The sequence below is a fragment of the Mus musculus genome, chromosome 12, assembly GCF_000001635.26.
Source record: "Mus musculus strain C57BL/6J chromosome 12, GRCm38.p6 C57BL/6J".
Classification (NCBI taxonomy): domain Eukaryota; kingdom Metazoa; phylum Chordata; class Mammalia; order Rodentia; family Muridae; genus Mus; species Mus musculus.
This window is the reverse complement of record NC_000078.6, coordinates 85,299,370-85,323,788: the sequence shown is the minus strand read 5'-3', so window position 1 is coordinate 85,323,788 and position 24,419 is coordinate 85,299,370. Positions and strand designations below refer to the sequence as shown.

At 44.3% G+C, this 24,419-nt stretch overlaps 1 protein-coding gene across 2 annotated transcripts in view; it reads left to right on the top strand.

Moving 5' to 3' along the window:
• Nek9 (NIMA (never in mitosis gene a)-related expressed kinase 9) overlaps positions 1–24,275 on the top strand; it is a 39,849-nt gene extending 15,574 nt beyond the window's left edge. For both annotated transcript variants that reach the window (NM_145138.2, XM_006515708.4), the window contains 14 exons: positions 1,710–1,760; positions 2,883–3,075; positions 8,065–8,209; positions 9,187–9,387; positions 9,561–9,607; positions 10,688–10,843; positions 12,343–12,451; positions 13,241–13,402; positions 14,800–14,970; positions 15,800–15,859; positions 17,423–17,652; positions 18,165–18,326; positions 20,116–20,322; positions 21,863–24,275. In NM_145138.2, the coding sequence (NP_660120.2) occupies positions 1,710–1,760; positions 2,883–3,075; positions 8,065–8,209; positions 9,187–9,387; positions 9,561–9,607; positions 10,688–10,843; positions 12,343–12,451; positions 13,241–13,402; positions 14,800–14,970; positions 15,800–15,859; positions 17,423–17,652; positions 18,165–18,326; positions 20,116–20,322; positions 21,863–21,985 (2,017 nt within the window). In that variant the 3' untranslated portion in view covers positions 21,986–24,275. The remainder of the gene's footprint in view (positions 1–1,709; positions 1,761–2,882; positions 3,076–8,064; positions 8,210–9,186; positions 9,388–9,560; positions 9,608–10,687; positions 10,844–12,342; positions 12,452–13,240; positions 13,403–14,799; positions 14,971–15,799; positions 15,860–17,422; positions 17,653–18,164; positions 18,327–20,115; positions 20,323–21,862) is intronic.
• Positions 24,276–24,419: the final 144 nt, after the last annotated feature.

Below are 24,419 nucleotides of genomic sequence, written 5' to 3'. Positions count from 1 at the left end.
AGAGCTTCTATTTTTGTTCTGTGCATATTCAGGCACTATTCTCATTTGGGACTCATTAAGCATATTTAATTTTTAATTATTTCTCAACAATATAATTGTGGCTTTAATCTCTAACTGAAAATTTTCAATTAATTTTTAATTGAATTTTTTATTTTGTACTTTGATTGTAAAATATAAGATGTCATACTCTAGGCAGAAAAGAATAATAGAATTAAAAGCATAGATACAGAAAGTTATGTACAATACTCTGGAAACACAAAATTTTATTTGGCTACATTAGTGTTCTAGATCTGGCCAAACTGTCTTAAGAGCTTTCAAAAATTATTGATGCCTGTAAGATACTGTAGTAACTTATAGATTTATTCAGAATGCTGAGCCTGGCTAGAGTATGGGTTATAAAGAAAAGAAAGAAGGATCAGGATGCTTGAATGCAAGCTTAATTCAAAAGAGGGTGTGTGGGCTGGAGAGGTAAGCACTCATTGCTTTGGCAGGATCTAAGCTCAGTTCCTGCACTCACTCCAGGCCGCTCTCAGCCACCTAGCTCTGGGAATCTGACTCCTCTGGCCTCTGCTAGCACCTGCACTCATGTGCACACACACACATACACACACACACACAAAACTATATTGTAAGAAAGAGAGTACACAAGGACTATTTGTTTGTAGAGGACAGTTTATGTGATGAGAGGGCTGCTCATAGAATTTACACAGTAGAACTTGTGTCGGTCCTCAGGTTGGCTTAGGATGTAAGGACGTAAAGACTGATTAGGACACTTATAAGCAAGGCTGGATTTTATGAGTCAGATGGGAAGCAAAGCTGTGCAGAACTAAGGTAATAAGATTGGGCAGGAAAAGAGGCAGAATAATTACAGTGATTGAGTATAATGGTATACAACTATAATCCCTGCACCTGGAAGGCAAAGGCAGGAGATCACAAGTTCAAAGCTGGTCTGAGACACATACATAGACACGTACAGAGGGAGGGAGAGAGAATTTTTTAAAGATATTGGCTATGCGGAATCTATAAAAATGGCACAGTGAAGAAAGGGAGAGAAAGGGCCAGGCAGTGGTGACTTATGCCTTTAATCCCAGCACTTGGGAGGCAGAGGCAGGCAGATCTCTGAGTTCAAGGCCAGCCTGGTCTACAGAGTGAGTTCCAGGTCAGCCAGGGCTACACAGAGAAACCCTGTCTCGAAAAACCAAAAGAAAAAGAGAAAGAGAAGGAAGAGAAGGAAGGGACGAAGGCATGGAGGGAGGGAGGGAGGAGAAGAGTCAGAGATGACTGAAGTTGTTGATTGGGAAAGAATGAAGGAGTATTGTCAGTTATAAAAATAGGGAAATCAGAAAGAAAAACTGGCTTAGCAGAAAGATAGCAAGCCCAGGATTGGAGATGCTGAGTTTGTTAGTCAGTGGGCAGATCAGAATGGAGACATCTGTCATGTGTGTCAGAGACTCTCAAGGCTCCCTGTTCTAGTCCAGACCATTTCTCATACATAACAAAGCAAGGCCCGCTGTCCTTTGTATATAACAAGTCATACAATGTCAGGCCTGTGTAACTCAGTTTTTTTAATTGCTTTCCTAAATAATTGTCATGTTGTAGGATGCATGCATATGTTTATAATGTGAGATTTAGTTCATGAAATGTATTAAAGGGGCATGGCTGTAATGTACCTGGTATTTTACTCATGTAACTTGATTTTTCTTTGGTAGAGAGATGGAGGAAAAAGTCACTCTGCTCAATGCACCTACAAAGAGACCAAGGTAAGCTCCAGAGGCTGTGGAGGCATCCTGTGTCCTCAGTCTCTGACCTCACTGAGTCTGTGCATACGCATCGTTTGATCTTACAAAGAGCCGGCATCAGCTTGACTATCAGATAGTCAGTTCTTTCTTTATCATTTTTCAGATTTGTTTGTGTATTGTATGCATGCAGGGGCCTTCAAAGACCCAGGCAGGGACTGGGTCCTCTAGAGCTGCATTTGTAGGCACTTGTGAGCCACCTGTAGGGTGGCTGGGCGGTGTCCACTGAAAGAGCAGTGCACACTCTTACTGCTGAGCCCTCTCTTCAGCCCCTACTGAGTACTTTTGTTGCTTTGTTATGGTTTTTTTCAAATATGTGTGGCTGCTTCGCCTGCATGTATATCTGAATGTGTGTGGGTCTGGTCTCTACAGAGGCCAGAAGAATTCCCTGCAACTGGAGTTAGAGCTGCCACTAGGTGCTGAGACTCAAACCTGGGTCCTCTAGAAAAGCAACCAGTTCACTTAGTCTCTAAGCCATCTTGCTAGCCCCTCAGATAGTCTTTTCTGAAGAGAAGAAGAAAGCCATCACTTCCTCTAACAATAAAGTGGATGTTATTACCATGATTGTTGAAAAGTGGACCTGTTAGGGACTGAATGGAATCTGGTCTGGCTGAGCCGTGATGAACTATCTCAGGTGGGTTTTTGAAAGCCTATTTTAAGAAAAGATGGAAAGAATATACTTTCTCATGTCCACCCTGACAGTTTTTCTGAGATAATAGACTTTAAAAGGGGGTAGGGGAGTAAGAAATAGCTCAGTGGTTAAGAGCACTGACTGCTCTTCCAAAGGTCCTGAGTTCAAATCTCAGCAACCACATGATGACTCACAGACTTCCGTAATGAGATCTGACTCCCTCTTCTGGAGTCTGAAGACAGCTACAGGGTACTTACATATAATAAATAAATAAACCAGAAAAAAAAAAAAAGAAGAAGAAGAAGGGATTTACTGAGCCCACACTGCTTTTGTTACATGTCCCCAGGGAGCAAGCCCAAGGCTTCTTATACACTAGACAAGCTCTGAGCTACATTCCCAGCCTTCTTTGAAACCATCTTTATGTTAAATGTACCTTTGTTTGGGGATGCTGGCAGGTCAAGCACTGTGACGGAAGCACCCATTGCTGTGGTAACATCACGAACCAGTGAAGTCTATGTTTGGGGTGGTGGAAAATCCACACCTCAGAAATTGGACGTCATCAAGAGTGGCTGTAGTGCTCGACAGGTGTGTGCGGGGAACACCCACTTTGCTGTGGTCACCGTGGAGAAGGAACTATATACCTGGGTGGTAAGTAGAGCGGGCTACAAGCCCTGTTGCTTCTGGGTCTTGCAGTGTAGGCATTCTGTTAGCTGTCCTTGTGCTGTAGGAATGAGGTGATAGAACATGATCCTGTGAAAGCAGATGTGGGCTGTGTAGGTCACCCATGCAGCTCCATTCCCGGACATAGTAGTCACCTGTGAATGGTTTTGGATGAAAGAATGAGAAAGGGAAAGAAAATGTGAGAGCTTTGAGTCTGGATCCAGAAGACTGGGCTAGCTGTTGTGGGCAAGTAGATGGTTTCAGATATGCCAGGTACTGTGTTCTGTTTCCATGAGATGAGAGCAGCTAGTGTCTGTGTAGCTTTGTAAACAAGTGAAACACACGCCAGCCATGTCAGCAAACTCCAACCCCGTCATCTGTGAATAAAGTGCTGAGACTTTCCTGCCGTTGCCCTCTGCAGTGCTGGGTGATAGGTGTGCACCACCAACGTGTTTTCTGCCTTTTGCAGATCTGCTACTCTCCTCACTCATCTACGGTACAGCTTCCACCCTTGCCACTCAGTTAGCATTGGCCTTGAACACACGACCTAGAAACTGATAAGATAAACAAACACCCATCACCGTCCTGGTTGACCTCTCAGCAGCACCTATCGTCATTAATTGACTGTTCCCTCTGAGTTCTGTTGTCACTTGGCTTTCTGTTTGATTGCTGTGCCTCTGTAGGTGCATTTCACGCTACCAGCCTCACTCTACCTCAGCTTCCTCTCTGAGGGAGCTCTTCTATTTCAGTGACTTCAGCTTTTTTCATAGGTGCAAGTATTTGTCTTATCTTCTTCTTTACCTCTGTCTTAGTCAGGGTTTCTATTTCTGCACAAACATCATGACCAAAAAGCAACTAGGGGAGGAAAGGGTTTATTCAGCTTACACTTCTATACTGCTGTTCATCACCAAGGAAGTCAGGACAGAAACTCAGGTCAGGAAGCAGGAGCTGATGCAGAGGCCATGGAGGGAATGTTTCTTATTGGCTTGCTTCCCCTGGCTTGCTCAGCTTGCTTTCTTATAGAACCCAAGACTCCCAGCCCAGGGATGGCACCACCCACACAGGGCCCTTCCCCTTGATCACTAATTGAGAAAATATCTTACAGTTGGATCTCATGGAGTCATTTTCTCAACTGAAGCTCCTTTCTCTGTGATAACTACATGTGTGTCAAGTTGACACACAAAACCAGCTAGTACAACCTCCATTGTATGAGAACAGACAATGAGTTGTGAAATGTTAAAAAAAAAAAAAAAAAAGAAAGAAAAGGAGTGATTTGGCCTCTGTAACAGTGATGACCTTCGGTTATTTCCTAAAACCTTATTCCCTAAAGAATTAGCCTGAGGGAAGCTACCAGAAATGGAATGAAAGTCATTCCTTACAACTCTTTGTTAGAGGACTTATGCTTGAGTGAGTGCATGGGAAGACTTGCTATCGCCAAGGAAGTTGCAAAGCTATGAGGACTGTTCTTAGTACTATATAGCACTTCTGCCCGGAGCCATCAAGGAGAAGCAAAAAACTAGCAGGTGCTCTTCCTGAGATGGATCCACCATAGACTGTCAAAGTTAATGACAGATTTGCCTCTTAGGCAAGGCTGAGAAGATTTCATTTTAGGAAAGAGTCCTGCTTTCCCTGTTATTGTTAAACATATATAACAATCACTAGGAATTATCCCACCCTTTTGAGTAAATATCTGCAGAACAACGAAGATGTACTACTGTCTTGTATGCTATAAAGACAAATAGATGATTTTTTAGTTCTTAATGATGATTCTATAAGAATTCCTAAAATTGGGCTGAAGAGATGGCTTAGCAATTAAGAGCTCTGACTGCTCTTCCAGAGGTCCTGAACTCAATTCCCAGCAACCACGTGGTGGCTCACAACCATCTGTAATGGGATCTGATGCCTTCTTCTGGTGTGTCTGAAGAGAACGACAGTGTACTCACATACATAAAATAAATCTTTTTTAAAATAATCTTTTTAAAAATAATTTAAAAATCTTTTTAAAATTATTAATGATTATATTAGTAATCATTAAGCTCTTTTATAATAGGATTGCCATTAACTCCTTTCTGATGTCAAAGCTGCATTGAGAAACTCTCCAGTCTTCAAGTGTCAATCAAATGTTAATTGCTTCTGAGACAGCTAGCAGGAATCTACAACTTAGAGCACATTCCAACAGGCTGTAAAACAGTTAACCAAAAGTCATACGAAGGGGAACTAAGGATTTAATATAAGTGCAAGGACAGAAGATAAAATACTGACTGGGTTTATCTATATAAAACTTCACAGCCTGGCAGTGGTGCGTATGCCTTTAATCCCAGCACTCGGGAAACAGAAGCAGGCAGATTTCTGAGTTCGAGGCCAGCCTGGTCTACAAAGTGAGTTCCAAGACAGCCAGGGCTACACAGAGAAACCCTGTATCAAAAAACCAAAAAGAAAAAAAGAATCATTATTAGGGCTGGAGAGATGGCTCAGTGGTTAAGAGCACTGACTTCCAAGGTCCTGAGTTCAAATCCCAGCAACTACATGGTGGCTCACAACCATCTGTAATAAAATCTGATGCCCTCCTCTGGTGTGTCTGAAGACAGCTACAGTGTACTTATATGTAGTGAATCTTTAAAAAAAAAAAAAAAAAAAAAAAAAAACTTCACTAATAACTTAGTCACAAAAATGATAGTTTTTCACTTTTAGTGAACCTGTTGAGCTAAGTAGTGAAATGTTTAACCAGATAATTTTTGTTTTGGTTTTTTTTTTGTTTTTTTTTTTTGAGACAGGGTTTCTCTGTGTAGCCCTGGCTGTCCTGGAACTCACTCTGTAGCCCAGGCTGGCTTCAAACTCAGAAATCCACCTGCCTCTGCCTCCCGAGTGCTGGGATTTAAGGCGTGCACCACCACTGCCTCGCTCAGATAATTACTCTTAATGGATATACATGTAAATATTCTCCGCTGTAAACTTCTTATTCAATTTATGGTTTAAATTTATGTTTGAAGTTCTAGTGAATTTTTGTAAAAAAAAAAAAATGGATGCTTGCATAAGCCACGTGATCTCTTCTTCTAGGAAGGTCCAAAAGACTAGGAAACATTGTATTGGAAGGCATAGCATTGGAAGGCATAGCATTGGGAACAAGGGCATTGTTACATCAGAGCAAAGGAGAGAGCAAGATTAGAAGGAGAATGCAGAGTGGAGTAACTTAGAAATTATAAGGCAACTTAAAAAAAATGAGCAATGTGCAGAATGCAAAGGGGAAGAGGAAAATAGAAGAAGCTGCAGAGAGCAGAAGGAGCAGGCAGGCTTCTCCTTACCACTCGACAGAACAGGTCTTTTCTTGATAGCAAGGCAGGCTTCATCTTACTACAGAGGACAAAGCTTTCTTCTTACAGACTTAAGTTTACTTCATTTAACAACAAAAGGGCAGAAGCTTCTCCTTTCTCCGTGCAGTAAAGATTGGAGCTCATTTTTCATGCAGAATGAGTTACTTCCTTCTGCACCGGTGCTTGGTCTCTTGCTCCATATGCATATGTAAGTATGGATGTGTGTGTAATTATGAAATAAGTAGCTGGACCCAACTGGTTTGAATAGAGACATAAGAATGTGCAAGCATGAATTTGTACATGAACTTATGTGAGTTTATCCATATTTGCTTGTGTAAAAGTTTTTCTTTCTGCAAGCAAGACTCTTCTTTGGATTCAATAGAAGTTTATTGCCCCAGCCTGACAAGAGAGGCATCTGGACAAGAGGGGAAAGGCTCTAGCAATTAATCCTTGACTTAATCCCTGCTGTTTTAGGATGAGGTCATAAACGCCAGAGATGCAAGTTTCTGGCCTCAGAGGAACGCAGACAGGCAGGTCAGCTACTGCAGCAAAGTGACCAAGACTTAAGATAGGTGAGCTGTTATTATCATTAAACAGCAACCTTAAATAGCCAACACTCCCTTCAAGATGCTGACCTTTAAGAGAGAACCAAGAAAGCAGAACAGCCAGGGCAGCCCCCCTCCCCCCCGCCCCCACCAACTTCTTTGATGGAACCAAAATCTCTGTTTTATTTCCCCCTCAGTTTTGTTTTCTTTTTGATATAGCTATATTCCTTATAGCTGTTCTGTGCTTTGAGGAAGGTAACCAAAATTTATAAAACTTATAGTACATGTTGTTTTTAAGAGATTGTACTCATTTAGAAAATGTTCTGTTTAGTTTTTGTCAACTTGACACAGGATAAAGGGAACCTCTCAGTTAAGGAATTGCCTCCATCAGATTGGCACGTTGTGGGGCATTTTCTCCGTTAATGACTGATGGGGGCACAGCTCACTGTGGCTGGTGCTACTCCTGGACAGGTCGTCTTGGGTGCTAGAAGCAAGCAAGCTGAGAAAGCCCTAAGGAACAACCAGTGAGCAGTGGTGCCTTCTGCTTCAGTGTCTGACTTGACTTCAGTTCCTGCCCTGGTGTCCCCTGCTGATAGACTGCAAACTCTAAGCTCTTTCCTCTCCAAGGTGCTTTTAGTCATGGTATTTATTACAGCAACAGAAACCAAATTAGAGCAGAAAGCAACCGAAGTATACTTCAATGAACTGTCCATCATCACCCACAGTTCACCTCACGTAAGATAAGACAGAATTTGCAGTTTGACCTGATGCCTGATGGATATGAATCTGGATGTGTTTTAAAATCTTCTTTACATGTAGCTGTGGGGTTATGTTAATCATTAAAATGCTTTGTCCTAGTGAGGCATAGTGGTGTCCCAGTCCTCAAAAGGCAGAGACAGGCAGGCTGCCTAGCCTTTCTATACAGAGAGTTAGTTTCAGGACAGCTAGCAATATATAGTGAAACCTGTCTCAAAAATTTTTTTTAAAAATTTAATCCCCTTACCCACTTTTGTCTTTAAATTTTCACTATTTTTTCTTACTGTTTTTCTTTAGAAGTAGGATATTAAAGATTAGCTTTTAGCATGAAAAGTTAAATTTCACAAGATGTCTTTTTTTAACAGAACATGCAAGGGGGCACTAAACTTCACGGTCAGCTAGGACATGGAGACAAAGCTTCCTACCGACAGCCAAAGCATGTAGAAAAGTTACAAGGGAAGGCTATCCACCAGGTGTCGTGTGGGGATGATTTCACTGTCTGTGTCACAGGTAAGCCACGCATGAACAGCATCCTGAGTACATTTAACATGGAACATAATACAATGTCGGGTGATATTTTATAGCAAACAACTACCTCCCCCACCCCAAAAAAGACCAGAGACACTTAGGAAATAGACTGATTAATAACAGCGTTCCGAGGCTTGGGGAGAGCCGCTCAGTGATGCAGCACTAGAGCAAGTAAGGCCCTAAGTTCCGTTCCCAAAACTAAGACCAAACTTCCCAGTTGCCTACTGTGTGAAAGAGCGATGAGCAAGGAGAAAGGTGAGTAACAGAAGGCTGAGATACGAGAGAGCACTACGTGTTCTGCTTTGTGGGAGAATACTCTATTCTATCCACCTATTGGATGTCACAAATGCTGATGATGAAGAGGGATTTTTCTTTTCTTTTCTTTTCTTTTCTTTTCTTTTCTTTTCTTTTCTTTTCTTTTCTTTTCTTTTTTTTTTGACTTTTCGAGACAGGGTTTCTCTGTGTAGCCCTGGCTGTCCTGGAACTCACTCTGTAGACCAGGCTGGCCTCGAACTCAGAAATCCTCCTGCCTCTGCCTCCCAGGTGCTAGGATTAAAGGCGTGGGCCACCACTGCCCAGCTGGAATTATTTTTTTTAATTTTATGGCTATGTGTGTATCTAAGAGTGGGTTTGCGCATGTGAGTGTTATACTAACTACAGAGGCCAGGAGAGGTGCTCAGATTTCCCTGACACTGGGTTTGAGTTATGAGCTGCCTGGCGTGGGTGCTGGATATCAAACTGGGGTCCTTTGGAATAGCAGTTCACATTCTAGTGCCAAGCTGGCTCTCCAGTCCCATTGTTGGTATTTCTGTCTACAAAACAGGGAAGGCTCCAGGGAAGTTTGAAGATCATTTAGCATAATAATCTTACAATTATTTAGACTGTTGATTACAGTACTACTACTACCACATGTGGCTCCTTAGTAATCCTTTCTGTGATGGTTTTCTTGCCTTTTGCAGATGAGGGTCAGCTCTACGCCTTTGGATCAGATTATTATGGCTGCATGGGAGTGGACAAGGTTTCTGGCCCTGAAGTGCTAGAACCCATGCAGCTGAACTTCTTCCTCAGCAATCCTGTGGAGCAGGTCTCCTGTGGGGATAATCATGTGGTAGTTCTGACACGAAACAAAGAAGTCTACTCTTGGGGCTGTGGTGAATATGGTAGGTGAAGCCTGTTCCCTCCACTTCCCCCAGGTACTTAGCAGGATGTCAGTCTTTGAGCACTAAACACATCAAGTAGCCTCTGGCTAGGAATATAAGTTCAGAAAGCGTTACAGAGTATCCTCCTAGAGAGGAAGCCCTTGGTGTAATGCCTGCCTTCTTGTGTGTTTCAGGACGGCTGGGTTTGGATTCAGAAGAGGATTACTATACACCACAGAGGGTAACTAAGAAGCAGCCTCTCCTACAGCCTGTCTAAGACATAGACCAAAAAGACATCCTCTCTCCCCGACTGCTCAGAGCAGAGTGTTTATTTCTGAACTCTATCTTGTCTAGGAGACTAACAATCTAGGATTCCTGATTTAGCACTATGTGGTCTTGTCATCTAAATCACAGAAAATTGAGAAAATGGATACAGCTATTATGGACCCTGGAGTCACATCTTACTGAGACATGAAGTTAAAATCAGCACATAAAACAGAAAGTGTCACAGACAGCTAAATCTCCCTAAGAAAGGATGGTGGGGATGATATATATCATGCCAGCCTTGCATTACTACAGTGGAACGCCATCTGAGATTGTTTTTGCTTAGACGTTGTGCAGTAGGAGACATCATATCTGATTACTGTCAGGACTGCCAGAGCGGGCTTTGTAAGAGGCTCCCAAGACCTGAGTCAGCTGAGGGATGAGCACAGCCACACCTCTCTGACATGCCTCAGGGCCCAGGCTTACCTGATCCTGGAAAGTCAGCTACCACTAACTACAGCACTATACGACTGATGGTTGCCAAATTTTATTTCTATTCTAAGATTAAATGGTGCATATAAAGATTGTCTTTAGATTCAACCATTCTACTTGTGAAAAGAAACTAAGGCTTGAGGTTTTATTCATATCCATGGCCCTATCTGACATCTTTCATTCTACAACCCTGTCCTGTGAGCTGTAGAAGGATATGGAAGTCCTAGCTACACTTTCTAGAAGATCGAGATCCTCCAGCTGCTGTCTTTCTTCTAAAGCTGTCAAGGAGCCCTTCCTCTCAGAAGGCAAAGCCAGCTAGAGATCAGAGCTACCCCCTTCCCTGCTTGTCTGCATAGTCTTCCCTCTACAGAAGCCTTCTCCAAAGGTGTAGGAGCCATTCCTCAAAGAGACTAACCGGGAGCATCCGTCCATTCATCTGCAGCCTGTGTCTTAGAAGACTTGAGCTCTGCATTAGGAAGCATGAGCTCCAGGCTGCTGGGCAGCAGGATGGCGGAACTTGAGGCTTATTTTCTAATATGAATTATCTACTTGGGATTCCTTGCAGGTGGATGTTCCAAAGGCCTTAATCATTGTTGCAGTTCAATGTGGCTGTGATGGGACCTTTCTGCTCACTCAGTCAGGCAAAGTGCTGGCCTGTGGACTCAATGAGTTCAACAAGCTGGGGCTGAATCAGTGCATGTCTGGAATCATCAACCATGAAGTGAGTGGCCCTTGAGGTTTTAACCATGTTGCCAGGATGCTGGGTTGGGATTTCTTTCGTATTATAAGTTAGTGACCGCGGAATTTAACTTAAGAATAAAGTAATCTGGGGCTGGAGAGATGGCCCAGCGGTTAAGAGCACTGACTGCTCTTCCAGAGGTCCTGAGTTCAATTCCCAGCAACCATATGGTGGCTCACAACCATCTGTAATGGTGTGTCTTCTGGTGTGTCTGAAGACAGCTACAGTGTACTCATAGAAATAAAATAAATCTTAAAAAAAAAAAAAAAAGAATAAAGTAATCTCATAGACATTATGTTCAGCAAAAGCAGCCAGCCACAAAAGAGTTCACAGCATGTGAGATTGCATTATGTGAAGTTCAGGACAGGCTAAATGAACATGATGACAGTAGTCAGATCTTTGTGGTGTTTTTTACTATTATATTTCTTTTTCTTTGTTGGGGACATGAATCTTAATAAAAACTTAGGTGAATCACCTAAGGGAATGGTCTGTCTGGAGCAGGGTGATGGTTTTATAATGTGTTGGTACAGAGGCTAAATGTGATAGTGTATACCTTTAATTTTAGCACTCAGGAGGCTGAGGCAGGAGGATCTTTAGTTTGAGGCCAACCTGCTATATGTAGCAACACCCCTTTCAAAAGCAAAAGCAAAAATCCCACAAATGTATGTGTGCAGATGCAGGTCAGGCTGTGCAGTAGGCTTTACAGTTACAGCTCAACACAGTTGACTACAGAGGAGAGAGAAAAAAGTTAAGTACATTTACAGTTTTGTAACTCGATGAAAGATGAGTTAATCTGTTAATTTTTTAATGATTTATTTATTTATGTGTATGGGTATCTTGCCTGCATGTACATTTGCACACCAGAAGAAGGTACTGGATCCCATGGGACTATAGTTACAGACAGTAGTAAGTTGCCATGTTGGTGCTGAGAATTGAACTCAGGTCCTTTGGAAAAGCAGTCAGTGCTGTTAACCACTGAGCCATCTCTCCAGCCCCAGGATGAGGTAGTTTGTATGTAGCATCTACAGTCCATCCTCAGTAGAGCACAGACTCGGGGGTGAAGGCTGGAGACTGGGTCGTTTGAAAGGCATCTTCAAAATGACTGCTTGTGGTTTGTTCAGGTGCAGGTTTGTGGTGAACTTTACGTGGGGCCTTTATACCGATTCAGAGAAATCTGTGTAATAAAGGTGAAATTTGATTACGGTAGCTGGTTTCTTTGTAAGCTGGAGAGATTTTACCCTGCCCTTGTTAGATACGCAGAGTAAGCAAACAGACGTAGATTTTGTAATCAGAAATCCCTGCTTCTTGCAACAAATTCTCTGATTCTGTGTTGAGCTTGTTTCTTATGTCCTGTTGAAGATAGGAAGCTATGTGGCATGTTCTCTTAGCAGAATTTGTTTAAAAAGGCTTTTGCATCCTTAGCCTGTCCCTGCCACCACCGTTTGCTTCATGAGTCTGTTGCTCTGTTTTACTTGTCTCAGGCATACCATGAAGTTCCCTACACAACCTCCTTTACCTTGGCCAAACAGTTGTCCTTTTACAAAATCCGTACCATTGCCCCAGGCAAGACTCACACAGCTGCTATTGATGGTAAGTTGCTCGGCTGGGTTGCATGCCTTCAGAGCTCAGGTGCTTTGTGCTGTAAAGTATTAGCTTTCTTGATCTATCAGCCTTTTGACTTTTTCCTAGTACTCAATATTAACTCATTAACAAATGAAATGATCTTTATAAATACAAGATAAATGTGCACTTTAATAAGTACACCACACTTTGGATTGCAAAGATGGCTCAGGGGTTAGTAGTCTTTGCTGGTCTTCCAAGTACCTCTACCAGCATCTACTTTTGGCTATTCACAACTGACTATAACTCCAGCTTCAGGGGATCTGATGCCTTCTTCTGACCTCTGAGGGCATCCAAACATGTGGCATACACTCAGAGAGACATATACACATAAAGTCAATGAATAAATTAACTTTGTTTTGTTTTTTGAGCCAGGGTTTCTCTGTGTCTCAAATATTTGACTGAACGTTTGTCCTGGAACTCTTTGTAGAGCAGGCTGGCCTCGAACTCAGAGCGATCTGCCTGCTTTTGCCTCCTGAATGCTGGGACTAAAGGTGTGCACCACCATGCCCAGCCATAAATACTCCTTAAAAAAAAAGTAAAACCATCATATTTCTAACGTCTGGATTCTATGGTCTCTAATTGGCACCTACTATAAGTATTCTATATTGTGGTTCTGATTTGTCACACTGCCTAGATCCCCGCCTCAGGGTCACATGGGTACCTTCATATTTATATGTTCTAGTGCATGGAGTGTGCTCTACCTTCCGTGTTTCATAACCCATTCGTGATTGCTCTTTATTTTTGCTTCTCTCTCAGAACGAGGCCGGTTGCTGACTTTTGGCTGTAATAAGTGTGGGCAGCTGGGTGTTGGGAATTATAAGAAACGCCTGGGAATCAACCTGTTGGGGGGACCCCTTGGCGGGAAGCAAGTGATTAGGGTCTCGTGTGGCGATGAGTTCACCATTGCTGCCACCGACGGTGAGTGCCTTGTTTCTCAAGCTTCCCAGACAGGTTTTAATTCTGGGTAGGGAAAAGAAGGTTTTTATAACTGGCATATGTTTTATGTCCAATATAGTAACATTTTTAAAGGCCAGATTTCTAAGTTCACTTAATTTTACTGTCATTTAACATTTTTGGTAAAATATTCCCACAACCATTGAGCACTTCTCTCTGTCTTGTTTAGCACCAATGTTGATCTACATTCTGATCTGCACTGGCTGGGGTGGGAAAAGCAGGCAAGAGAACCATGCAGCCTTCTCCCTGGGCTCAGTCCTCTCCACTACGAGCTCGCTCCTTTCAGTTCCCCAGTACCTTGCAGCTGTGCCACCATCTCTGACCTTCAGCCATTTAGTCACAGCCCCTCAGCTTGGATGACAAAGGTTAAAGTGACAATATAGATGCCCATGTACTCCAGATGAGTGCTGAGTCCTATCTGCTGTCCAAATGATCATCTGTCGCATGCCCTTTCATGAGAGGGGTGCGGGGGGAGGGAGAAGAAGAGAGAGCCTAAATTGAATAAGAATCAGATTTCTAGTGTTGTCTTTGCCCAGACTTTGCAGACTTCTTACCTTGGCCAGCTCCATCCTGCATCCCACATCCTCCCTCAGCAAGTCCTGTTGACTCTTCAGCATATACCCAGCCTGCAGCCAGGACTCGAACTGCATTCTGCTTCCACCTTTGCTCTTTTGCAGCTGGTCCTCAGCATAGCCTTGGAGCCCTCTCAGATACCTCCTGCCCAGACCTTCTCTTGGTTTGGTATGGCACTCAAGCCTGCGTGGCCCCATGTGACCAGGACCTCTTCTCCCACTTCCCCCACCCCCCCACCTCGTACTTTTTTCCTAGGGACCTTATTCCCTGTGGGGCAAAGCTGCACCTGTGGGCCCTCGCTCCTGTTCTAATGTCTGCCGGAAACTCCCTCAGTTGGGCTTGATGCATGCTCAGGTGTCAGAGTACTTCTCTGACTGCTTTCTCTGAAATGGTGAAATGCCATCCTGCTCTTCCTCGTGGTCATTGTCACCTCCATCCCTTCCTTCATAGCACTTGCCTTGTCTGAAATGGCAAATGTCCATTTGTGTGTGAGTTGTCATTCTCCCCACTGACTGCACTGGAGCAAGGGCTTGGCTTCGTGTCCTGCCTCAGACACCTTGAGAAACACTTGCCATGAAGTAGATTTTCATATTTGTTTGAATAAATGAATGAATGGATGAATGAATGAATGGTAGACATAGGAATGGTAGTCATTTTTACCTATATATAGAAATAATTAGCTTTTCCCTCATTTAGTAGGCCTTCTTTCTAGTTCCAGGGTGTAACAGTGGGATACCCATAGAATTGGGAAAATAGTCTCATTAGTCTGCTCTTTAATTCTTTTCTAGATAATCACATCTTTGCCTGGGGTAATGGTGGTAATGGCCGCCTGGCAATGACTCCCACAGAGAGACCACATGGCTCTGATATCTGTACCTCATGGCCTCGGCCTATTTTTGGATCCCTGCATCATGTTCCAGACCTTTCTTGCCGTGGCTGGCACACCATTCTTATTGTTGGTAAGGGTTTCATCTCTGTGGAGTTGGGGTGGCTTAGACCAGATTGACTCTCACCTAAGGCACTGTGGTGACACTGCTGGATGTGCTACTCTGAAGCAGGGGCTGCTTCCTCAAGTCTTGTACTAGATAAAGATGTCATGCAGAGTGGCAGAAACTGAACATTGTCATTTCCCAGCTAGTCATCCACCGTTTCTTCTCTGTTGGACTGTTTTATAACTCAGTCTAGCCTCAGACTCAGTGCTTAGTGCCAGGAGCAACCTTGAGTTCCTAACCTGCTTCCACCTCCTGAGTTGAGGGGTTGCAGGCCTGTTCCACCACCATCTGTTTGGACCTTTTTAAAATGGAACAGTTTTGAGCTCTTCCCCCAGCATACATCTGCATCATAGAATCTATTATTCCCATTTAATAATGTTATGTCTACATTTGTGTTTTCTTGAGAAACGTTTAGTAATTCTTTTAAAAGAAAATTTCCAAATGCTTTTTGCATACAGAGTACTTTGAAATTCATGATAAAAGCATGGCTTTTATAAACCTTAGTCCTGCACTGCCCTTGACTAGTTTAATCAGGATCTCTGGGGCCAGGTGTAGGTATTGCTACCTTGTACAGCTTCCGTGCTGCTTCTGGTGAGCACAGAGATAGAGAATTCCCAGTGCAGCACTGAGCACAGTAGCTCAATAGCGTTTCACTTACGAGACTGACTTCTAAATAGTGAGTTCTGAGTTACTGAGGGTCAGGAATGACAGGGACAGTTTCTTCCCTGACCCGTCTTCTTCACCCTTCCTCCCAGTGTCTGTACAAAGTGCTTACCTACTGCACATTTTTCCTCAGAGAAAGTGTTGAATTCCAAGACCATCCGTTCCAATAGCAGTGGCCTGTCCATCGGAACTGGTAAGCAGTGGAGCCCCAGGGACCAGCTTGGTCTTTGGGTTGAGAGGAAAGGTTGTATTTTGGTGAGTGTTGAGGTTTTGGCATTGTTATCAGGGTGACTTCATCTTCTTGCCTGCATCACATACTTGTGATACAGTTAAGAGACTTGTTCCACATTGTAATGGGACATTTGTATTCCTTACCATCCCATGAGCCTTTACTTCCATAGTATTCCAGGCAGTCTAGTCTTTCTATAGCACTTGGGAGGCAGAAGCAAGTGGATTTCTGTGAGTTTGAGGTCAGATGGTGCATAGTAAGACCCTGTCTTCAAAAACCAAACAAAATTTACCTTCAAAATAGGCCCTCTGAAGGAAAAGTCAGTTACTAGCTTTCAACTTAGGAAAATCAGCCTAAACCCTCTGGTAGCTTTCCACCTGTGAGAAGTCATGGATGTGCCATTATTTCAGAATCCATCTTCTTATTTTGGGGAGACTTAAGGGGTGCTTGGCTCAATGCTGAACAACTTTTTACATAAGACAAATACTAGTGGAGGACACTTCAATGTATTTACCTGCCAGAGATGCACTAAGATTTAGAAAATAGACATGAATTCTGGTGATTGTAACACATACCTTTATGTAAGCCTGGCATGGTGGCACATGCTTATCATCCTAGCACTAAGAAGTAGAAATAAGTGCAGTAGTAAGGTCAGAGGTTCAAGGCCAGCCTGGGTGGCATGAGGATCCTTCCTGTCTCAAGAATTAAAATTTGTAAACTGGGTGTTGGTGGCGCACACCTTTGATCCCAGCACTTGGAAGGCAGAGGCAGGCGGATTTCTGAGTTCCAGAGGCCAGCCGGATCTTCAGAGCAAGTCCCAGTACAGCTAGGGCTACACAAAGAAACTTTGTCTCAAAAAGCCAAAATAAGGAGAGAGAGAGAGAGAGAGAGAGAGAGAGAGAGAGAGAGAGAGAGAGAGAGAGAAGAGAGAGAGAAGAGGAAGAAAAAATGTAGGCCCATAAGATGGCTCATGATGAAAGGCTTATACTGCCATCATGACAATTTGAGTTCAGTCCTGGGACTCACGTGATAGAAAAAGAGAATTAACCTTTACAGTACAGTGTATACACACATGCCCACATCCACACACATAATAAATCAATGTGATAACTTAAAAATACTGTGGAGCTGGAAAAACAATCCAGCAGTTAAGAGTGCCTGTTGCTTTTACAGAGAACTGGGGTTTGGTTCCTAGCACTCAAATGACTGCTGACAACCATCTGTAACTCCAGTTGCAGAGGATCTGACACCTTCTTCTGGCCTCCAAGGGCAATGCATGTGCATGGTACCAGACATACATGCAGCTGAAACCACCCATACCCATAAAATTTTTTTTAAAAAATCTTTTTAGAATAATTTTTACAAATTCAAATGCTATCTATGTAAAAACAATTTAGTCTCAAATATTTGTTTGAACGTTCCACTTTGTGCAATTCTAGGACCTTCTGTGGGGGTGAATGAGGTGTCAGATGCTAAATCTCTGTGGCCTAACGAAGCTCTTTCTTTCCTATGCTACACATCTACCAGTGGTTCAGAGCTCCAGCCCAGGAGGTGGCATTGGTGGTGGTGGTGGTGGTGGCGGCGGCGGCGGGGGTGAAGAGGAAGACAGTCAACAGGAATCTGAAACTCCAGATCCAAGCGGAGGCTTCCGAGGAACAATGGAAGCAGACCGTGGGATGGAAGGCTTAATCAGTCCCACGGAGGCCGTGGGAAACAGCTGTGGGGCTAGCAGCTCCTGTCCTGGCTGGCTTCGGAAGGTAATGCCCTCAGAACAGATGCTTCAGATAAGCCTGTGACAGGAGCTAGTGAGGGCTGCCAAGGTCTCAGTTTCTAGTGCCCTACTAATTGAGACAGGAGTCAAGGCTTCACTTTCCCACCCGTGAAGACATCTGTGTTTTGTTTTAAAACGGGGTCTCAGTTTGTAGTCCTGGCAGGCTTAGAACTCAAAGAGTTCCACTTGTCTCTGTTTCCCAAGTGCTGGGACTAAAGGCAGCCTGGAAGGAGGCCTCAGTGCCTTGCCGTCAAGCTTCCTGACCAGCAGACAGTGTGTGTAGAATTGTGTTGGGAAATGAACCAGATACAACTTGCTGAACTTGAGCTAGCATCGCTGAAGTTTGGTTCCAGGTTAGGCAATATATGTGGTCAGCCACCATTCTGTACCACTAGAGGGCGCTGCTGTCACAGCAGCGTGAAAGTGAAAGCTACAAAGACCGTGGGAGAAAGGAACTTGCTGCAGCCAAACTGGTGAGATTCTTTCTTGTCTGCCTAGGAGCTGGAAAACGCAGAGTTCATTCCCATGCCTGACAGCCCCGCTCCCTTAAGTGCGGCGTTTTCACAGTCTGAGAAGGACACGCTGCCCTATGAAGAGCTGCAGGGACTCAAGGTCGCATCTGAAGTTCCTCCGGAGCCCCAGCGTGCAGCAGGAGCCTGGGTAACTGACAGTGGCTGTTTGTGCCTGGGCTCTCCTGGCTTCATCATGTCCTCTCACTTTCGGGGCCAGTGCTGCACTGTCCTGGCAGTTGCCGCTCTGCCTTCCAGCACAAGAGGGTCATTTCTTCCTTTCTTCCTCAGGAGTACTAAGCTGAACCATGAATTTCCAAATGGTCTTTTTGTTGTGACGGTTTGTTTCTTTATGGGGCAGGTTCTGTAGCCCAGCCAAGGATGGAGGATGACCTTTAACCTCTGTTACTCCTGCCTCTATCTCCCTCCCAGATGATGATATAGACATGTGCCACACACCCAGTTATGCAGTGTGGGGTCCAGCCCAGGGTTCTCTACATGCTAAGCAAACTCTTCACAGATAGCCACGTTCCTAGGCTCCAAACTCAGTTTTAATGGCACCATGAGTGTTAGCTGAGCTGTATGTAAGAAGCAATGCCTGGAGTCTGCTGAAAGAACAGCATACAGCCAGCCTGGGTAGAAGTGAAACTGTAAATCAGTTCTAAACCAGAGGGCACCACAGATCTAGAGAAGCCACGGCATCGTCACATGACTTTGTGGGCTGTTTAACCCTTTGCAGCTACAGCTCTGACGTCATAGCACAAAGCAGTCACAGATGCAGATTGAGTGTCTCTTGCCCAGATGAGTGGGACCCAGAAGTCTTTCAATCTCACATTTTGGTGTATTTTGGAATATCTGTATATACATAATGCTGTGTAAACATAGCTTAAAGGCCATTTTGTGGTTGGAGGTTATTTTGTGTCATATTTTAATATACCTATTCTGGACTGCAGGCCGTCTATCTCAGGAGCTTAGGTGTGATATTTCCCTCATGGTATCGTGTCAGTGCTCACACAGTGTTGGACTTAGGAGCAAGTAGGCTTTTCAGGCTAGCGGTGTTCAGCCTGTGATACAGAATGGATGAGTCCCCAGCTAGCATTTGCTAACCTGCTATTCATCTCATTTTTATTTAATTATTATTTTGCTTTTGAGGCAGGGTTTCTCTGTGTGACTCTGGCTTCCCTGGAACTCACTCTGTACACAAGGCTGGCCTCAGACTCACAGAGATTCGTCGGCCTCTGCCTCCCAAGTGCTGGGATGAAAGTGTGCATTCCACACCTGGCTCTGACCTGCTAATTTTAAAAGTGTATATGGGAGAAAAATCCCAACTAGAATAACTGAAAGCCTTCCCAGGAGAGTGGCAACAAAGCCCTTAAAACCTGAGAGTAAACCTTTCCCCTCCTGGGTTGGCCTTCTTAAATTGTCTTGTCAGTGTTCTTCACAAACTCTTCTCGAATCTCTGACACAGTGTGACCAACTACATTTTATGAACCTCACTCACTTGATCAGAACTTCACTTCAGCACTTCAGCACTTTAAAGTAGAACATATTAAAGTAAGAATTGCCGGGCATGGTGGCACATGCCTTTAATCCCAGCACTCGGGAGGCAGAGGCAGGTGGATTTCTGAGTTCATGGCCAGCCTGGTCTACAGAGTGAGTTCCAGGACAGCCAGGGCTATACAGAGAAACCCTGTCTCAAAAAACAAAAACAAAAACCAAGAAAGTAAGAGTTTTGTAAAATCCTCCCAAATAGATGATTCTGCAGCAGCACTAAACACTGTCCTGTTAGTACCAAGTGCCACTGGAATCCAGGCTTTTTTTTTTTTTCCTTCATTTGCACCTGTTTTTGCGTATTTTTGTATTATCTTGCTGGTTAACGGAAACTGTTTGTACTGGGGAGCCATGGCAGATCCTGTGCATTATCTCCTCCTTGTCCCTAGCCCCCTCGGCTGGATCCTGCAGTGCCGTGTGTTGGGAAAGCCCTGACCTCTGCTGCTTGTGCGTGCAGTGCTCTGCAGGTGGAGGTTGACAGGTTGCAGGCTCTGGTGTTAAAGTGTCTGGAAGAACAGCAGAAGCTCCAGCAAGAAAACCTCCAGATGTTTACCCAACTACAAAAGCTCAACAAGAAATTGGAAGGAGGCCAGCAGGTGAGAACATCCATTAAAAGAGTAATTGAATTCTAAATCTGCTTTGAAAGGTCACAGAAACAAGCTGCAAAGTAAAAGTAGACTTAGCTCTTTGTGACTCCCTGTCTCTCAATGATGGGACTTTGAACTTGATTCCAGGAGCCCTTGGACCTATCTAGCTTATTATAACACCTAACTTCTATTGGTTTTTTTTGTTACTAATTGTTTGGCTTTTCTATTTTTATTGTGAAAATGTTTAAACATTATAACAAACACCCATATGCCTACCATATAGGCTCAGTAATAGTAATAACAAATTACTTCTTTTGGTAGGTATGTATACATTCTTTTTTTTTTTTTTTTTTTTTTTTTTGGTTGGATGGTTTGTTTTGTTTTGTTTTGAGACAGGGTTTTCTGTGTTTCTGGCCTTCCTGGAACTCTCTGAGTAGACCAGTCTGGGCTTGAACTTGGGAGATCCTCCTGCCTCTGCCTCCTGAGTGCTGGAATTAAAGGCGTGCACCACTACTACCTGAGTACATTCTTATTCTAACCATTTTATTTGTATATTTGTGCAATACTGGGGATTGAATCCAATATCTTACACATGGTAGGCAAATGCTTGATACTGAACTACATCCCTAGCCCTTGATGAACCATTTTAAAGTAGATTCTAAAAAATGGCTTAAGGTTGGGGCTCAGCTTAAGGCTCAGCTAAGAAAAGCACTTGCCATATAAACCTGACAGTCTGAGTTCAGTCCCCAGAGCCCACAGTGGTGGGGAAGAGTTCCCTCCCTCCCAGCAGATGTCCTTCTGCCTGCACTCAGTGGCATGAGCACACACGTGCTCTTTCTGAAAACTAGAAAGTAGAATTCCTGCTTTCCTGGGTTCAGGTTAATAGCTTGGGAAAAGCATTCTGCATATGATGCTTCTGGGTATCCCTTTATCTCAGTTCAGCTAGAAGGGAGGGAAGAGTCATTCCTTGGCTCTGCCTTTCACCCCTAACGTGAGTTTGGACTTCTTACTTTGTGACTACAACCTACTGTGTAAGGTTGTTTTGAAGATTAGGAGAAACAATGTCTGAGAAACACTTCAGAAGGTTATATTGGCAGCTGTAGCACCCACACACCAAGATTATTTTATCCAGGACTGGTGGAGTGGCTTGGTTGGTTGGTTGGTTGGTTTTTATTTTTGTTTATGAGACAGGCTCTCACTTGGTAGCCCTGGTTTGTCTAGAACTCAGTATAAGACCAGGGTGCCTTCAGACTCATGGAGACAATCCTCCTTCATGCTTCTGCCTCCTGGGTGCTGGAATCAAAAGTGTGCACTGAGACCCCCAGCCAGTTCACTTTTCATACTACATCCCCCAAATGCTGTAGAGCTGGACAAACCAGAGCAGCTGTTGCTCTACTGCCTAAGTGTAAAGATAGAGCCTGTTTCCAAGGCAGTGCCGCCAAGCCTTCCGTAGACTGACAGCAAACCCTGAGAGGTCAGACGCTATTGAAAGCAGCCTGGTGCCGTGGCCAGGCACTGTAGCTAATGTGGAACTGCTTTGTCTGCACAGGTGGGGATGCACTCCAGAGGAACCCAGACAGCAAAGGAAGAAATGGAAATGGATCCAAAGCCTGACTTAGACTCGGAGTCCTGGTGCCTCCTCGGAACAGACTCTTGTCGACCCAGCCTCTAGTCTCCTGAGCCCACATAGCCCTCAGGAAACTGGGACCCAAAGAACTTCACCGCACACTTACTGAGTGCAGAGAGCAGCTTTCCTGGCTTTGCTCACTTGCAGACACAGAGTGCAGGGCAGAAGGAGGCTCAAAAGCACTTTCCTTGTTCATTTGGAGAGTGGCATTGCCTTTTAGATAGGATCTAGGAGTGATTTTACTGTGTGGGAGAATGGAAGGGTCCTGTGGACCTGGCTTTGTCATCAGTGTTGCCATAGCAACAGCAGCTCTGTACCTCATCTTCTGAGCCCACCTTTGAAGAGGAGACACAGCACTCACCTTAACTGCACTGGTAGCAGCTCATTTTCTGTTTATCATTCTCATCACTAATTGGAAGCTGCTTTGGGATTTAAGCACCAGGCATTGCACATCTGGATGGATGAAGGAAAATATAAAAATGGAGTGGGCTGCCCAGGGTCCTCCAGAGAGTGGAAAGTATTCATGCCCTCTCAGAAGCCTGGAGTCCAAGAAAACTTAGTGGTAGCGTCAGTCTAGAGCTTATTTTCAGGAAGTTCAGTTACTTCGTGCAGCTGGGTGATCATGAGAAAGCTCAGGTTGCTTTCACCGTGGATGTTTGAAGCTTCAGTGAGGAGCAGAGAAAGGGCAGGCCCTCATCACGACGGCCGGACTCTGGGGCTACAGTCAGTACAGGGTGGGGGTGCCTCCCTCCAAGACACAAGATGTCTACACCCTCCTCGGGGAGTATGTCGAGCTGTGGGGGAAAGTCAAGGGGGAGGTAACCCTTCCTACAGTGCCTTGCCTTGCTATCTGGGAGGACCTCAGTGATACTGCCCTTTGGAGGTTTCTCTGTACCTCTAGCATCGTGGCCATCTGAATGGGATGAGCAGCCCTGGGCACTCCCTGTCTTTGTCTAGTCAGTATTTTTTCCTTTGGTGTGTTTTGGAGCCATGTCATACCCAGTAAATCAGTATCATCTTTGTACTTGAGAAGCCCAAAGCCAGCACCAAATCCTTGGGGTCACAAAAGCTTGACAGATAGAACCTGCCGAGTAGGAGGGGATTGGCTTCAAGCTCACATCTGTGTTCTTGTTGAGAGGAGCAGCCACCTTCTCCAAGGACAGTGTATGTCCTAGAAGAGAAACCTTCTAGGCCAGCAGTTGATAGTTTCCCTTAAATGTGAGCCTTGCACTTCCACCAAGTCTAATGGATTGCTTGTGTTTGAGGCCACAGCAGCTCCTTTGATAAGTACCATATCCTCTGTACTACACACAGCTAAATTAATATTGTTTCATTTAACCAAACCCCCCCCCCAAAAAAAAGGTTGGCTATCTCTCTTAATATTGCAGGAGGACCTACCTATGCAGGAGAAATTTTGCCATTTCCTTAAGCTAGTGGTATAGAGGCTGGTGCTGGGAGGAAGTCCCACCTCTGAGGATGGGCAGCTCTGTCCAGTGGCATCATTGATGTCCCTTGTTTTCTCAGTTCTGAGAAGCACAGTACAGTGGTACTGCTTTCAGCACTGAGGCTTATTCCTAGAATAGGGGAAAGCCCAAACCTGACGTAAGGTTACAAGTTCTAGGGGTCTGGCAGTAAACCCTGCAGAGAGTTTTGGTTCAGTTTGGTCAATGCAGCTTTGGTTTTCGTCAGGACTGGCTGGCCTTTCAAGGTCCTGTATCCTTACGCTTACCATCTCAGCAGGCCTGAGAGGCAGGGTTTAAGGTGTTCAGTACGAGCATTGCTTCTGCTCTGGAGCTGAGGGGTGTGGGCATGTTGCTGACTGTGGGGTGACAGTGCATGCTGAGGCAGGCAGGAATCCTAGGGAGCCGTGCTCAAGTAGAGCATGGCGGCGGTTCTCTAGTATATTCCTTCGGGAAGTCTAGATTTGCTATTACTCTAGCTGGGAATCTAAGTTCTGTGCCTTAGAGACAATTTGCACTTTCCAGAATTGTGCCTAGGACAACCATAAGATGTTCTCCCCTACCAAACAGCTATGCAAACAAAAACCAGTTCAAAAGTCACAACCATGCACTGGGTTGAGTAACAGTCAAGACAGCAGAAATGTCTTCAAACGGTTTTCTATAGCTAAATCTTCGTAAATTGTCCTGTTTATCCTCTATGCAGTGCTCTGTGTTTGAAGCTTGCCGGTAGTGTTGCTTTGAGTTACAGTATAGCCTGCGTTTATCCTCTGTGCCAACACTTGGCTGAAGAGCCAGCTTATTGTTAGCCTGAAGCTGGGAAGGATGAGGATGGAGTGGTGTGGCATTTCTGTTTTAAATAAACGTTTAAACTCTCAGCGAGGGCTGTGTTTGAGTAAGCCTGTCTACCACCTCAGTCACCAAAGACGGAACACCCACAGTTCGAGGCCTTGGGAAATCTCTAATTCTGTGAGTCTTCTATAAATAAATAACTAAAAGTGTTCTTTATACAGAAATGACAC